This window comes from Mucor mucedo (genome assembly GCF_025094135.1).
Source record: "Mucor mucedo strain NRRL 3635 chromosome Unknown EV154scaffold_25, whole genome shotgun sequence".
Taxonomy (NCBI): Eukaryota; Fungi; Mucoromycota; class Mucoromycetes; order Mucorales; family Mucoraceae; genus Mucor; species Mucor mucedo.
The window spans coordinates 324916-338687 of NW_026252309.1; the positions used below are offsets into that span (position 1 = coordinate 324916).

Genomic DNA, 13772 nt, shown 5'->3' on the forward strand with positions numbered 1-13772 from the left:
AAGGTTTAGGAACCTGATCTTGGTTGAATCCAATAAGATGTAGACTATCACCATTTGGTACAAGACCAGCAGCAGCACAAACCTTCGATCCCAGAATCGAAACAGACGCACCAGTATCGAACACCGCCTCGATGAATTTGCCATTAATGGAAATCATGGCACGAAGAGGAGAACTAGATTTCATCTTCTGTAAATCATACGGGTAACGATAGACAGATTCAGCATCACTAAACTCCAAATCACCTTCATCTTCAGATAACTGCATGACATCAGAGCTGGTAGAACGACTTGAAACAACACCATAGTCTTCATCAGAAGCAATAGATGAAAAATCATCATCGATATCAACTTCGTTGACTTCCATGGGAGCACTAGTACCAGGTAAATCCTTCAAACCAGCAATGACCTTATCTGTTACACCAACAGACTTATTCCTAGCAACAACCTTAGATTCGCGAAGATACCTAATACCATCAATAATTTCAGCAGCAGCCTCCTTGTCCAAAGATAACCACTCCGCCATAGATATTCCCGCTTCGGTTCCTAAAAGCTTAGACCAAATTTTTGACCTTTTTAATTTAACAGGGTACCGCCTAGCCTTATTCCTAGTCTTGCGCTTGACTTGCTTTTGAAACCCAGAACTAACGACCTTACGATTTGAGGATCCAGCCATAGCTTCAACAGATGGAGGCGCCATAGCCCTTCGTTTGACACCATTGGTCAAAATTTCATTCGCCAAAATTTCCTTAGCACCATCGACCACCGTATCAACCAGTTGGACTTCTTGAGAATTTAGAGGATTTTTATTTATTTTGGGAACATCAGTAACCTCATTATTTACTGATGCTCGTTCTCTTTTCCCGACTCGGCAGAAGAATCAGCAGTATTACCCAAAGGAATACTATTACTACCAGTAGCAGGATTAGAGGCAGGAGCTTGACCTTGATCACGCAAAAACTTGGGGCAATCATACTTCTTATGACCAACTTCACGACAATAAAAACAAGTGAAGACAGGACGAGAACCATTATTACCATTGTTGCTATTGTAGGAGACGAAAGGTTTAGGTTGACCTTGTGCAGCACCTTCATTCAAACGCACCAAATTAATACTGAGCTGTTCAAGTTTAGCCACCAAAGAATGGACGTCGGAACTAGCCACAGAAGAGACATCGGAAAAACTTGACCTAATCGAAGGCTCAGGTTTATAAAGACCTTTCTCAGAAACAGCAGTACGACCAGAAAAATTATATTTCAAGAGACTCTTCTCAACTTGCTTGGCCTTGATTTTAGCACCCTCAAAAGAACTAGGAGTACCGTCCTTTTCTACCTCAAAACCGATATCAGAACGAATAGCCGACAAGAACGTACGAATCTGGAAGGCATCACTTTTATTCTCCAAAAGTTCAAAAAGTTCTTCCATCTTCAAGGCAACATCATCAATACTGTCGCCTTCGCCTTGCTTCATGTTCTGGAGTTGACTCCACCATTTATCTTCTTGGTCAGCCAAATATTGTTTCTTGAATAAGGTAGTAAATTCATCCCAAGAATTTGCCTTGACACCAATGACATTAAACCAAGTTTCAGCCTTTTGAACCAAATGATCACTGACGAGGAAAAGAACTTCATCATCCGTAAGCTTAGCAGAAACCTTCAAACGCTCCATTTTCTTGAGCCAAGTATAAGCCACATTTCCCAAGTCTTCACCAGAAACAGAAACGCCAGAAAAGCTACGCGGTTCACTAACACGCCAGTTAAAGCCCTTTTTCGTAGTTAAAGTATCAGAACCAGATTTTTGAGCCATTGTAGAGAGCACCTAATTACTTGTATTTAATAAACTTTCTCTGGTAGATCGGACCACTTGAAATGAATCTGATTGTCTTTATGTTTACCTTGTATAGAGTAATAAGAATAAACAAATGTATAGAATAACAAGAAGGAGACTGTAAGACTAATTGTTAAAGAATACAGACAAAAAGATATAGATTTGCACTAATAAGCTTTGAAATCTGCAAAGAAGTAAAGATAAATCACAAGTGTTTAAAAACAAGTAAAGTTTATCAGAAAGAAAGAATTCGATGACGTTTATTATTATAAATCAGACAATCTTATATAGACGTTTTGACAGCTGTCAACTATGGTACAAAAATAACTAATACGAAAATGGAATAAAATAATAACAGGGTACGGAAAAACTATGATGAGAACAATACAAAAATAGAGTAAATCAAATAAGGGTACGGGAAAACTATGATGGAAATAATATGAATAATAAGAAAAATAAAGAACTAAACAAAACAGGAAGGTAATAATAAAATAAGTGAGATACGAGAGAGAGCGACGAAATAACAATAAAAATAATTGTAACTGAGAAAGAAGAGAATTTCACGAGTAACCGACTAAGATAATTAACAACCTGCCAATTTTAGAAAAGCAGCAAAAAGACGCGAACTGAACCTTCGGAGAAAGAATACCAGAAAAACTTCTAGAACACCAAAAATAGTTTCACCGCAATATTATTTGTCGGGTCTTTATCACGTATTTTTAGAAACTCTTTTCTCACCGCCAAACTCAGTACCAACTAGATCTCCATTTCTCAGACAAGATTAACGCGCCATTCCACAAATGAGGGAACCAGAACCAAGGAACAAAGAAGAATAACCAAAATAATATTACCAAGCCACTTTTAAAGTGAACGAAAGCGATATCATTACCAAACTGCGCACGCATCAGACATGAACAGCTTCCGTGGCGCAATTGGCTAGCGCGTCTGACTGTTAATCAGGAGGTTGGTGGTTCAAGCCCACCCGGGAGCGTTTCTTTTTATTCTCCTTTATATTTGTGGTGTATGTAGTAAATTTCTCAAATGTGAGGGAGGTCTTCAAATAAACACATTTAATTTTGATACAACAGAGTGTCAGATATAATTTTAGACTAAGCTCTGTACAACTTCAATTTAGATATAACCATTTCACAAAACTATAATTCAATAAAGATCATCTTTGATTTACTATACTTAACTTTACATAAGCACATCTATTAAAATCCTTCTGACAAGAGTGAGCGGATCTTGATGCAGACTCTACCTTATCTATATAAAAAAATACAAAATCAATTATGACTTGGTATTGAATGGGTTCATCTCAAGATAGTTCTATATTAAAGTAAGTAAGAATCTGAGCACCCATCAAACTATTGAAGTAAAAAACCTTTCAATTGTTGCTACTTCTGAACTTGGCTCTAGTAATATAACATATGGTATATCTACAGAAATATGTAGGCAGTTGTTATTTAGATCAGGCAAGATCTTCTTGCTATCTTACGCCACATAATGTGGAAGTCATAGAGCGAATTGTGAGTCTCCGATAAACCGGCAGTAGCTTTTGAATCCCAGTCGTGGAAAAAAGATTACGACGAATGTGTCATATAAAAAAAAAGAAGTAAATTTTTTTTCTCTCTATTCTATTCTTCACTCTATTTATACTATTATGACCATCAGCTACTACGTACGCCAAGTAACACTGGAAGATATTAAATTTGCCCAAGAGGGTACCGATGTGTATAACTCTGCATACACTACTCACGGTAAGCACATTGACAAATGATGTAACGTATATCAATATCCTAATTTTTATACTTTTATTAGATGGCTGGACCACTGAAGCTAGTATTGTTCAAGGAAAACTGACAGATAAAAGCGACACCGAACAATTCATTTATGATAGTGTCAAGACTGATAAGCTCACCCAACTATTTGCTTTCGAAAAAGACGATCAGGGTAACGACGCCCATGTGGTGGGTACACTTATGATTGTGCCTTTTCCTGATTTACAGGAACTGCCTACACCTGGTGAAGCCATGATTACGAGATTTGCTGTCAGCCCTGATCATCAGTCTAAAGGATTGGGCCGTCTTTTGATTGAAGGCTCATTTAAAGTAATGAGGGAACAAGGATATGAACGCTGTTCGATCCGAGTCTTTGAGAACAGACCTGAAATTTTGGCTTGGTACACAAAGGTTGGGTTTAAGGACACCAATGAGCGTCGCGCATTTAAAGCACCTGAAGGCAAAAAATTAGTTCTGCCTGTTGGTTTTGTCATTATGAAGTTGGATCTTTAAAGTCTACCTCGTATTCTTTTGAAAAAAAAAACACAAATAAATATTAGAATAAAGTAATACCGATTGAACCTGTACAGAGGAATTCAAAAATTGAAAAAAAAAAAAAATGTCTGTATATAATCTTGCTTATATTCTTCATTGAATCAGGGCTGAATATTCAAGAACGTTCTTTTTACTGATAGTTGGACATGTTTTAATTCTAAAACCACATGCTTTTGTGCTCATTTCTAACTCCAATTTACTCTTAAGATCATTCCTGTAATTGTATGAATAGAAGACGTTCACACAAATTTCTAAACAGTTCATGTCTTTGCTTGTACTACAGTTCTGAACCAAAACAGCCAGCATAATTGATGCGGATAAGGTCTTAGAAGCTTACCTTATTAAAGACATATGTCAATTGAAGGGATTTCCTCAGGTTAGTTAGTGCTGTATTTTTTGACAGAAACAACCAGCTACGTACACTACATTCAAAATAAAAAAAATAAAAAGAAGGTCTCGCCGAGACTCGAACTCGGATGGCAAGATTCAGAGTCTTACATGCTAACCAATTACATCACGAAACCACAATTTTTCAACGGAAAAAAAGTATAAATAATAAAGTATTTTACAAAAATTAAAAAATCACGTGATAATCACGTTTCGATCATCTTATTGGTGGGATTATTTTGATACTTTTTATTAAGCGGGAAGAAAGCGGTAAAATGTTTTACGCTTATAGAAATAAAAAGGAAGAACTTCAATTGGAGTTAAATATATGGGGGTGCAGCAAAATCAAATTCCTTTAAATGGAAATAAACGATCATATGCATCAGTGAATGATTGAACACCAATGGAGTACACGGGATGGCGAGGGGAGGGGAGGTGTCTAAGTTCGTGAAATAGTGGGACTTATACGTTTTTTATAGTACTTTGGACGATGACTACGCACAGAATAAATAGATTTCACAGGTGATGGAATTCGTGATGGGCTATTTCTATTCGGATAAATTCTAGTAGACTGTTGAGGAGGCGGTACAAATATCGACCTATTTGTAGAAGAACTTCTTCCGATCCTAGAAATTATATCATCCTCGTCTGTTTGTTGTTGATTATTAAATCTCATGGGATTGTAAATCATGGGTTCTGCACGGTTCATTGGAGGACGAGGAGGCTGATTTGTAAACGTGGACTGTATGTTGGGGCCAACTGTTTTTCGTTTTAACCTTTCGTACATTGTCTAAATCCTGTTAATAGATGTCCCAAATATAACGTGCTAGTGACATATAGACCTGTAGCTTTTGAAACTGTTTTGTTTTGTCTTCTAATTTCGAATATATTTGTTGCGATTTTTTCTTTTCTGTTTCATAGTCATTTATAATCGCTATGTAAAAAATATAAGTGCCGCAATTAATAAAGACGGCAGGAGTACCTTAATTACCTTTTTGTTTTCTCTCTCAACTATATATAATAAATTAGTCCATGTGTTCCATGTTTATATGTACAGCTTTAACCTTTAATCATGTGAATCAAATCCCGTTGCATTAATTCGCTTTTGTTTCTCAACTCGTTATATTTTTCTTGGGTGCTCTTTTGAATGACTGCCCTGAAGGCCAGTTCTTGCGAAGTTTGATATTCATAAAAAGCAATTGCCCTAGCACAAACATCCAGAATTATGTCTGGCTTCAAACCTGCAAGCACAGACTTCTTAAAAGTTTTAGTCATGGGCCACAATGACGAGATTTTTTTTTTTTTTTTACCGATTTATACTCCTCTGTCGGATTCAGTTGTGTAATGATGATATCGTCACTATTTTAATAAATTAGTGTATATTGATGTGGTAGGGAGTACAAGACAAGCTTTACCTTCCTTCAGACAGAGTAGTGTGACAAGCCGGACATATCAGCTCCTTTGAAAATGAGGAATTTGCGCAGCTTTCACAAAAAACGTCTAAGGGAAACGATTTCCAATTAGCAACAATTCATGTCACAGAATAATATCCATTCATACGCGAACAAGAGGTAACGCAGGCCTGTCATGATTATGATTAAGACTGTAATTGTAGGTCTGTATGTACTTACATACCCGCTGCTCAGCAGAGAGAGGTTTTCTACATTTAACAACATTGCAATGAATATCAGGCTCTGTCATTTCTACCTTTTTTTTTTTTAAGGTTTGGGGCTAGTGCAGAAAAGAAAGAAAACGGAGTAAAAAAAAAAAAGAAAGAGAGAAAAAAGAAGAAAAAAAGTGCTTCATATGGTCACAGGTTGTGTAATGGTAAAAAAAGATGGGGTATTTTAATGCGTGCACAACAACAACGGTAAAAAAAATATGATAAAATAGAGTTTAATGATAAATTCAAGGTCAATAAATATTCAGCGAAAAAAAAAAAAAAGGGACCCGACTCTTTGTTATTCTAGTTGAATTCAATGGTGTAATGTGCCTGGGAAGGTAATATAATAAGGGTTCAAATACAACTAAAACACGCCGGACATTCAAAGTTGTGGTTCAATACACAGACAAAAAGGTTCCAATTTTCACAATTTCTTTCTTCTTTTTCCTTTTCGGTTAATTTTTTTTTAATTTATTTTACAACACATGGCTGTCTTAGTCAACTCAAGAACTTCATCAAAAGTGGAAAAAGCACTTCTTCTTCAAGCATATCTCGACAGTCGACAACACAAAAATATGAGACAGCAGCTCGTATGGTAGAGGAAGAGAAGATTGCAAAGCAGACCATGCCAACTTATGGAGGACTGGAACGACTATGTTTTTAAAGTCTAAACTTGGCGAGTAGGTTCATTTCACCCCGAAATTTTGTTCATGAAGAACTAACACTCTGTTTATATACAGTGGTGCTTTCTCAAAAGTATACGAAGCTGTTCAACTGTCTACAAACGAAAAAGTAGCAATAAAAATTGTTCGCAAATTAGAATTAAATAATCAACAGGTAAAAACTTACATTATTACTTTGATAAATAGCTAAAATATCAAATAACATAGAAATCAAGCGTATTAAAAGAAGTACAAATCATGAGGACTTTGGATCACCCTTCTATAATCAAATTACTCCATTTCATAGAGACAAAAGAGGTAAAAGAAAGAAATCAGTAATAATAACAATAAAAAAAAAAAACCAACATTTTTTAATTAGCATTACTTCCTTATCTTGGAACTTTGTGAAGGCGGAGAAATTTTTCATCAAATTGTTCGTCTTACGTATTTCAGTGAAGATCTTGCTCGTCATTGTATCGTCAAGTAGCTGAAGGTATTCGATATTTACATGAAGAAAAGGGTGTTGTCACAGGTACATATTTCATCGCTGCGTAAAATAATATACACGTATATTTAAATGCATACACAATTAAATAGAGACATTAAACCAGAGAATTTATTGTTTGTACCAATCGAATTCAAAGAAAGAGATACACCATTACCTTCCACCTGAATTTGATGAGCCCAAAGACGATGAAGGCCAGTTCGTAGCCGGTATTGGTGGCGGTGGAATTGGACTGTAAAAATAGCAGATTTGGGTTATCAAAAGTAGTTTGGGATCAACAAACCATGACACCTTGTGGTACAGTGGGTTATACTGCCCAGAAATTGTAAAGGACCCACGTTACTCAAAATCTGTTGATATGTGGGCTTTGGGTTGTGTTCTTTATACCTTCCTGTGTGATTGTCCTCCATTCTATGATGAAAGTATTAAGGTATTGACCGAAAAAGTCGCAAGGGGCAATACCATTCTTGAGCCCCTGGTGGGATACAATTTCGGATGAAGCAAAGGATTTAATAGAAAACTTGCTTCATGTTGACCCAGAAAGAGATACACTATTTTAGAATTCCTTGAACATCCATGGATCAAAAACAATACCTATTAACATACATACACACCTCTCTCTTTCCTCCCCTTTTGATATAACATACTCTATTTAACAGGAAATGTCGGATATCGATACGGAAGCCATTATTGCTAGAACCACCAAGCGATTTACCCATTGATTTGACTTCAGTACCCATGTTTACAGCATTGGTGGAAAACGTAGGTGTACCTCCTCACCCCGAAACAGAAGCAGAAGAATTTAAACGCATGATTCAAGAACGCAATAGAGATGAGGAAGAATTAGAAGCAGCTGTCCCTTTCCCATCCGGTATGTCAGCATCCGTGATTAATTCTCGTGCCAACTCACGCGCAAATTCACGTGCACCATCCATCACTGGAGCTTCAGGTACAACTACTCCCCGTCGAGATTTTCTCTGGTGTGTCCTCCATGAAGGAATGTTTGATATTTCTTATGCTGTGCATCGTATGACAGAGGAAAAACAACGTAGAAAGAATATTAACAATCAGGAGATACCTCAAAGAACCGCAGATCGCTATTTATGAGTGCTGTTAATGGGGATGACGATGATATAACGGAGGATGAGATAGATTTAGTAACGGATGAAACTTCTTCAGTCAGACCAGTGAAGAAGACACTGTACATGATTTAAAAGATAAAATTGATGTGATGAATATCATGAATCAGCCCAGTAAGCGAAAAGAAGGTCAAATCAAATAAGCAACACAATCTATTTGAACTGAATATGAACAAAGCTACCTTGTTGGGCGAAGAAAGATCCCTAGTCCTACTCATCAAGTTGATGACTCTCAACAATAAATTAGGGCTGGTTCCTTTCTGTTTGATCATTTATATTCCTGCATTCTACCACTATATCATTATCTTGACACACATTTCCTTTTTCTTTTTCTTTTTCTTTTTTTTTTTTTTAACACTAATAATACTAATAATAATAAAATCAACACTCTTTTTTTTTATTGAATCAAATGACTATCTTTGGCTTTGGATGCAGTAATAAATGCTGCATGAGACCAAGTTAAATCTCTAGCTCCAGCCATAAACCCAATATATCTATCATACTGTTCTGACATGGATCCATTACGAGCTTGATGAAATTGGATCGTTTTCAAAAACTTGTCTGCTGCATGTGTTGTCTTTTTAATAATCTCTTTTAAGGTTGCACTTTCGGGTGAATAGTATCCATCATCCACCTGCATGATTCGTTGAAAGAACCGTCTATTTATACTATTTACCGAAACACCTAACTTCTCCCATTCTGCAATTGCCAAGTAATTAATTCGGTGTAAGCAGCTGTAGCCAAGAACCAAGGATTTCCGACAGATGTATCATATCCGTCATAGATATCTTCAGGGTAACGGCCAATGCATGTACCTAGTGCGTCACTCTGTGACTATTAATGGGATACAATGGCTCAAATGACTCTTCCAACGCAACAACAGTAGCCAGCATCTGTAATTTGTCATTTAATAAATTAAAGATTAAAACCATAAACAAACCTTGTCAGACCCAGGTGTAAAAAATCCTACAATTTAAAATGGTCAATATTCGATTTCATTCCACCCATGATTGCCCAAATTATTATTACCATCATTTCTACTGGCGATAATATTCAGCTAACAATGTAGACACATCTAAACCCGATGGCTTTTGCACACCATTCTGAACGTTCTGAGTAGCCATAATGTAGTTATGCTGTTCTGACCAGAATGTCTCGATTCGCTTACCAATAAGATGACTAGCCAGCTTGTATTCCTCGACGTTACGATTGGATAATTTAAAGAAATCAATGCCATCCAACAAGGCTTTACGCATAACCATTAGGGTAAAGAAATGTGTACCTATACCTCTTCCCACAAATCAAAACTAGGTTGATACCATACTTTGCTAATATAATCCAGTCCCTAATAATAGCCGGTACAAGAGTATCATGAATCCAAGGCTGTCTTGTAACCGTTGTCTAGCCATCGGTTTGCAATCAAGAAAATGTGATGGCTCTTTCTGCAGGACCATCATTTTGAGGTCTACCCCAAGTACCTTGAAACTTGATCCATCCTTGTTGAACTTTGGTTCACCCAGACAATTGCAACGCGTACTTGTCTTTTGTACATCCATTTGAAAGTCGACATAATCATGCAACAAGGTATCATTGGTCTCTTGCAAAGAAGTAGCACACGAGCAACTAAGGCTGAATCTCTTGTCCATGTATAGAAATAATCAGGTTGATGTGTTGACAAGGAAGCAGCAAAGAAACCCCTTTTAGTACCGGGTGGATTGATATTATCAATATCGTTTCAAAACTTGTTTTATGTTGCTTTGAAATCCACTGATCAAGATCAATGTCACCTTGTACAGGATATATATCAAGGGAGCAAATAGCAGTAAAAGCAAATATCTAGTAAACATGATGAAGAAGAAAAAGAAATTTTTTTCTTTTGCATACGTTTTTATAATAATGACATACTGTAACGTGATTTGGTAGTCCGAGCTTGTCAATCAGATGCTGTTGTTTATAATCAGGTGGTTAAGCAACATGCTGTTTGTTGGCTTTGTGTTACTTGACTGGGAGTGCACCACTTCAATTCGATACTTGATTTTTTTTTCAGACACATGTTGATGATACAGATTTCATTGTAGTTGGTCAGCCTTTACACTGTAATCACACGATGAGATTTATGATTCTAGATGCGTTGACGTATCTGTACGTTATTCTGTTTTATAAAGATCCATGTTCATGCTGCTGATGCTCTCCAACTGCAGCAGCCACAAACTCCGACTGATGGGCTTCATGGACCCAAAAGTTGTTGTGACAAAGTTTGATACTTCAATTGAACCCTATACTTGTATCACACTGAAAAAGGATTAGGAATCAAGGCTAATGAGAGGAAGTGTTAACTGTCAAAATGTGAACAAAAAAATATTTGAAACGACGCATGCTTCTTTTTATAAAAAAGCCACCTGATATTTTTTTCCAGATACTTTTTTTTTTTTTTTTATCAGTTCTCGAATTTTCTTTTCTTCTATATACACACAATGGCCAAGGAAAGAAATCAACCAAGCCCGTCGCTTCTTCTAACTGGAAGAAGCTTTTACCTGTAAGTAAATTTACGATCGAAGAAACTTGACACAGTAGTTGACAGATCGATACTAGACATTGCTCCTGCCGATTCAAAGAAAAAGAGAAAGGCTCTGACGATTTCGAAATCAGTCCTAATTTCAAGTGTTGGGATAAGAGACAAAGAATTGAGTAAGTAACAACTGCCGCAGGAAAAAAGAAAAGAAAAAGGGAAACTAAAACATGCAGCACAGGAAAATGAAGGCTTCTCACATTGCTAAAAACAGTAACCACCACCACCACCACTACCATACCAAAGAAACGATACCCCAAAGATGAATGGTTTGGAGAGTGTCGATGAAGATGACTTGAAGAACGTGTATGCACACAAGGAAACACCCCAAGAACAAAAGTTGAAAAAGAAGAGTTTGGTAGCCAAAATGAATGCAGTTACAGGCGATCAAGCAAGATTAGGTAAATACGTTGCCATCGATTGTGAAATGGTGGGTGTTGGACCTGAAGGAACCGACTCAGCATTGGCTCGTGTGTACTTGTGAACTTCCACGGTGCAGTGTTATTAGATATCTATGTCAAACCACAAGAAAAATAACAGACTATCGTACACATGTCAGTGGTATCGAGGCAAAACATTTAGAGTCAGAGGAAGCTTTATCATTTAAAGACGCACAGTTCAAGGCAGAGGCAATCATTCGTGGACGTATCTTGGTCGGTCATGCTGTTTATAACGATTTACAAGCGCTCATGATCTCTCATCCAGCATTGTTAATTCGCGATACTTCTCGTTATAAGCCTTTCCGTAAATTAGCAAAGGGCAGAACTCCTGGTTTGAAAATGTTGGTTAATGAAGTGTTGGGCATTTCCATTCAATCAGGATCTCATTCATCTGTGGAGGATGCTAGATTCACAATGCAACTTTATAAGAGCGTCAAGCTGGAATGGGAAAAATCCTTTGGTGCCAAGTCTGGCTTAATTTTAAAGAATTTCAGCAAAGGAAGAGCAAAACAGCAGTAAAAAGAAGGTGTCGATAAAGGAGGTCGCTGAAGATTCCGAGTCAAATAGTCAGTCTGATTCCAACAGTGATTCTGACAGTGAAGACGATGCTTCTGACGATGAAGAGTAAAACTAAAATAAAATGAACCGACGCATAAAAATAATTAGAAAAAAGCGTCACTGACCTTTAAAAATAAGCTTTTTTTTTTTTTTTTTTTTTTTCGTTCTTCTTTCCCCTTTCCCCCCCTCTTTTCTCTCACAATGAGTTTATCGGTAGCTGATATATTTGAAGATTATTTAGAAGTAAAACGAATTCTCGATTTTATTTCAACAGAGTTCTAACTCTAAGAATAGGTTTGCAAAACTTGCCATCTGAAATCGATCAAAATATGCATGAGTTAAGACGAATGGATGATGATCTACAAAGTAAGTATATTCTATATGCATTGCACTTTTTCTTTAACTTGTTCTTAAAAAAGAGTTCCGAGAGAATACACAAGACATAAACGGTCTTACATTAAGCAGTCCAAAGCGTTAGAATCAACCGATACGCTTGCCATGGTATCTGCTCGATTGCAGTTGGAGAAAATTATAGACGGCCATGCAAAAACAGGATCAAAAATTGAATTAGCCATGAGAATGTACGACCTTGTGTCACGACCATTGAGAGGTTAGATTCTCAGGTCATGACAAAGAGTAATCTAAACAAGTCTGACTGGATCAGAAAGGGACCTCAGAGAAAGAGACTGGATGGTGGCATTCGCAAAAGGTAGAGATTTGCATTTCTTTCCTGTTTATACATATACAAAACTGATACCACACAGAATTCATCATTCGTCCCGCCCGAACCCTCTGATCGGTCATTCAACTCACTGGTACAAGTGGTGATATCGATCCAATGAGCCTACTATTGTTATTGTGGTCAAGTTCTTTTGGTGATTGATCGCCTGTGACGGTGAAAACGTAAAGTAACTCTCCCTACACTCAATTTCACCCCTACTTAATCTTTCTTAGTGTGAGAGGAATGGTTTCATTAGCCTGTGTGGTCTTATAGAACCGCCCGCGGGCAATGGTTTTGTGAAGAATGCAACAATTTAATGCAATATAGCAGCAGTAGCGGTGAAGACTCTTCCTCTTGAAAATATACCTTTTTTTTTTATCATTAAACACCGATAATCCTGTCTGCACCCTTGTGTTCGATCTTGGGCAAACGTTCACAGTTCCACATAATAAAGCTTCGTTACGCCATGCAGACATAAATTGGGAAACTTGGGGGGCATACGTCAAGTAAATCATTGCAAGTCCACAATATGCTATTTAGTATAACCTTCGAAAAAGCAGCATATACGGTTCGTCATACGGGCACGGAATTATTGAGCACGGACATAATCATGACTACTCCTATCATGTTATGAGATGAGGAGCAAATAATAACACTAATATAGGTACTGACATTATGAATTTCACTAGAAATAATGATCAGATGGGTTAGGTATCAAGATTTCAATTCAGACTCACTAGCTATTATAAATTACGATTTAAAGAAGGTCAAGATTATATTCCATGTAGAATATCACAATTAAAAATCGCTCTCGATTTATTCAGGTATGCGAAGGATATCGTCAGATCAGACAAATCAAGAAATCCATCGTAGTTATATTCAATTCACAGCAGGTTTTTATAAAGTACTGGTATTTTGGATAAAAGGACCCGTCGAAATGGAGTCAATGAAGTCCAATCATCAATTGT

At 36.9% G+C, this 13772-nt stretch overlaps 6 protein-coding genes and 2 non-coding genes across 8 annotated transcripts; 5 read left to right on the forward strand and 3 right to left on the reverse strand.

The window, feature by feature from the left end:
- The first annotated feature begins 2741 nt into the window (after positions 1–2741).
- Positions 2742–2815, forward strand: EV154DRAFT_t38. The gene has a single exon. It is a non-coding gene; the product is annotated as a tRNA-Asn (tRNA).
- A 656-nt stretch (positions 2816–3471) lies between these two features.
- EV154DRAFT_461193 (acyl-CoA N-acyltransferase) lies at positions 3472–4200 on the forward strand. The gene is made up of 2 exons (XM_051597540.1): positions 3472–3584; positions 3646–4200. Exons 1-2 carry the CDS (start codon positions 3488–3490, stop codon positions 4116–4118), a joined length of 570 nt encoding a protein of 189 aa, XP_051459867.1. The 5' UTR covers positions 3472–3487; the 3' UTR covers positions 4119–4200.
- Positions 4201–4611: 411 nt separating this feature from the next.
- On the reverse strand, positions 4612–4684 carry EV154DRAFT_t39. Its single transcript has one exon. It is a non-coding gene; the product is annotated as a tRNA-Gln (tRNA).
- An 82-nt stretch (positions 4685–4766) lies between these two features.
- Positions 4767–6292, reverse strand: EV154DRAFT_502121 (uncharacterized protein). The gene is made up of 7 exons (XM_051600765.1): positions 6183–6292; positions 6108–6129; positions 5963–6047; positions 5858–5906; positions 5612–5801; positions 5390–5481; positions 4767–5337 (listed from the first exon to the last, which is right to left on the reverse strand). The coding sequence occupies exons 1-7, from the start codon at positions 6246–6248 to the stop codon at positions 4987–4989; spliced, it is 855 nt and encodes a 284-aa protein (XP_051459868.1). The 5' UTR covers positions 6249–6292; the 3' UTR covers positions 4767–4986.
- A 178-nt stretch (positions 6293–6470) lies between these two features.
- On the forward strand, positions 6471–8921 carry EV154DRAFT_502127 (kinase-like domain-containing protein). The gene is given in 13 exon segments (XM_051600766.1): positions 6471–6548; positions 6709–6866; positions 6968–7047; positions 7101–7190; positions 7252–7345; positions 7366–7404; positions 7472–7497; positions 7517–7611; positions 7681–7855; positions 8062–8425; positions 8449–8578; positions 8627–8701; positions 8725–8921. The coding sequence occupies 13 exon segments, from the start codon at positions 6535–6537 to the stop codon at positions 8756–8758; spliced, it is 1374 nt and encodes a 457-aa protein (XP_051459869.1). The 5' UTR covers positions 6471–6534; the 3' UTR covers positions 8759–8921.
- EV154DRAFT_502130 (Six-hairpin glycosidase-like protein) lies at positions 8847–10382 on the reverse strand. The gene is made up of 9 exons (XM_051600767.1): positions 10311–10382; positions 10134–10213; positions 9995–10113; positions 9825–9861; positions 9579–9798; positions 9546–9556; positions 9457–9482; positions 9352–9409; positions 8847–9215 (listed from the first exon to the last, which is right to left on the reverse strand). Exons 1-9 carry the CDS (start codon positions 10361–10363, stop codon positions 8914–8916), a joined length of 906 nt encoding a protein of 301 aa, XP_051459870.1. The 5' UTR covers positions 10364–10382; the 3' UTR covers positions 8847–8913.
- Positions 10383–10887: 505 nt separating this feature from the next.
- EV154DRAFT_502131 (ribonuclease H-like domain-containing protein) lies at positions 10888–12217 on the forward strand. The gene is given in 4 exon segments (XM_051600768.1): positions 10888–11052; positions 11267–11555; positions 11626–11992; positions 12012–12217. 3 exon segments carry the CDS (start codon positions 11348–11350, stop codon positions 12151–12153), a joined length of 717 nt encoding a protein of 238 aa, XP_051459871.1. The 5' UTR covers positions 10888–11052; positions 11267–11347; the 3' UTR covers positions 12154–12217.
- A 41-nt stretch (positions 12218–12258) lies between these two features.
- On the forward strand, positions 12259–13476 carry EV154DRAFT_502133 (uncharacterized protein). The gene is given in 6 exon segments (XM_051600769.1): positions 12259–12326; position 12358; positions 12378–12449; positions 12505–12674; positions 12707–12792; positions 13078–13476. The coding sequence occupies 6 exon segments, from the start codon at positions 12285–12287 to the stop codon at positions 13160–13162; spliced, it is 456 nt and encodes a 151-aa protein (XP_051459872.1). The 5' UTR covers positions 12259–12284; the 3' UTR covers positions 13163–13476.
- Positions 13477–13772: the final 296 nt, after the last annotated feature.

What these genes read in the sequence shown, in the direction of transcription:
- EV154DRAFT_461193 (XM_051597540.1), top strand. Translation starts at nt 3,488, where the DNA reads ATGACCATCAGCTACTACGTACGCCAAGTAACACTGGAAGATATTAAA. An exon ending in CTCTGCATACACTACTCACG is followed by an intron (nt 3,585 to 3,645) that starts GTAAGCACATTG and finishes TACTTTTATTAG; the next exon opens with ATGGCTGGACCACTGAAGCT.
- EV154DRAFT_502121 (XM_051600765.1), bottom strand. Translation starts at nt 6,248, where the DNA reads ATGACAGAGCCTGATATTCATTGCAATGTTGTTAAATGTAGAAAACCT. An exon ending in ACTACTCTGTCTGAAGGAAG is followed by an intron (nt 5,907 to 5,962) that starts GTAAAGCTTGTC and finishes TTATTAAAATAG; the next exon opens with TGACGATATCATCATTACAC. An exon ending in TTTGATTCACATGATTAAAG is followed by an intron (nt 5,482 to 5,611) that starts GTTAAAGCTGTA and finishes TTTTTTACATAG; the next exon opens with CGATTATAAATGACTATGAA.
- EV154DRAFT_502127 (XM_051600766.1), top strand. An exon ending in AGAAAAGGGTGTTGTCACAG is followed by an intron (nt 7,405 to 7,471) that starts GTACATATTTCA and finishes AATTAAATAGAG; the next exon opens with ACATTAAACCAGAGAATTTA. An exon ending in AGACCAGTGAAGAAGACACT is followed by an intron (nt 8,579 to 8,626) that starts GTACATGATTTA and finishes ATCATGAATCAG; the next exon opens with CCCAGTAAGCGAAAAGAAGG.
- EV154DRAFT_502130 (XM_051600767.1), bottom strand. Translation starts at nt 10,363, where the DNA reads ATGTTTACTAGATATTTGCTTTTACTGCTATTTGCTCCCTTGATATAT. An exon ending in AGGATGGATCAAGTTTCAAG is followed by an intron (nt 9,862 to 9,994) that starts GTACTTGGGGTA and finishes GGCTATTATTAG; the next exon opens with GGACTGGATTATATTAGCAA. An exon ending in TTACACCTGGGTCTGACAAG is followed by an intron (nt 9,410 to 9,456) that starts GTTTGTTTATGG and finishes GACAAATTACAG; the next exon opens with ATGCTGGCTACTGTTGTTGC.
- EV154DRAFT_502131 (XM_051600768.1), top strand. Translation starts at nt 11,348, where the DNA reads ATGAATGGTTTGGAGAGTGTCGATGAAGATGACTTGAAGAACGTGTAT. An exon ending in AACCGACTCAGCATTGGCTC is followed by an intron (nt 11,556 to 11,625) that starts GTGTGTACTTGT and finishes GAAAAATAACAG; the next exon opens with ACTATCGTACACATGTCAGT.
- EV154DRAFT_502133 (XM_051600769.1), top strand. Translation starts at nt 12,285, where the DNA reads ATGAGTTTATCGGTAGCTGATATATTTGAAGATTATTTAGAA. An exon ending in AATGGATGATGATCTACAAA is followed by an intron (nt 12,450 to 12,504) that starts GTAAGTATATTC and finishes CTTAAAAAAGAG; the next exon opens with TTCCGAGAGAATACACAAGA. An exon ending in GATGGTGGCATTCGCAAAAG is followed by an intron (nt 12,793 to 13,077) that starts GTAGAGATTTGC and finishes GTGGTCTTATAG; the next exon opens with AACCGCCCGCGGGCAATGGT.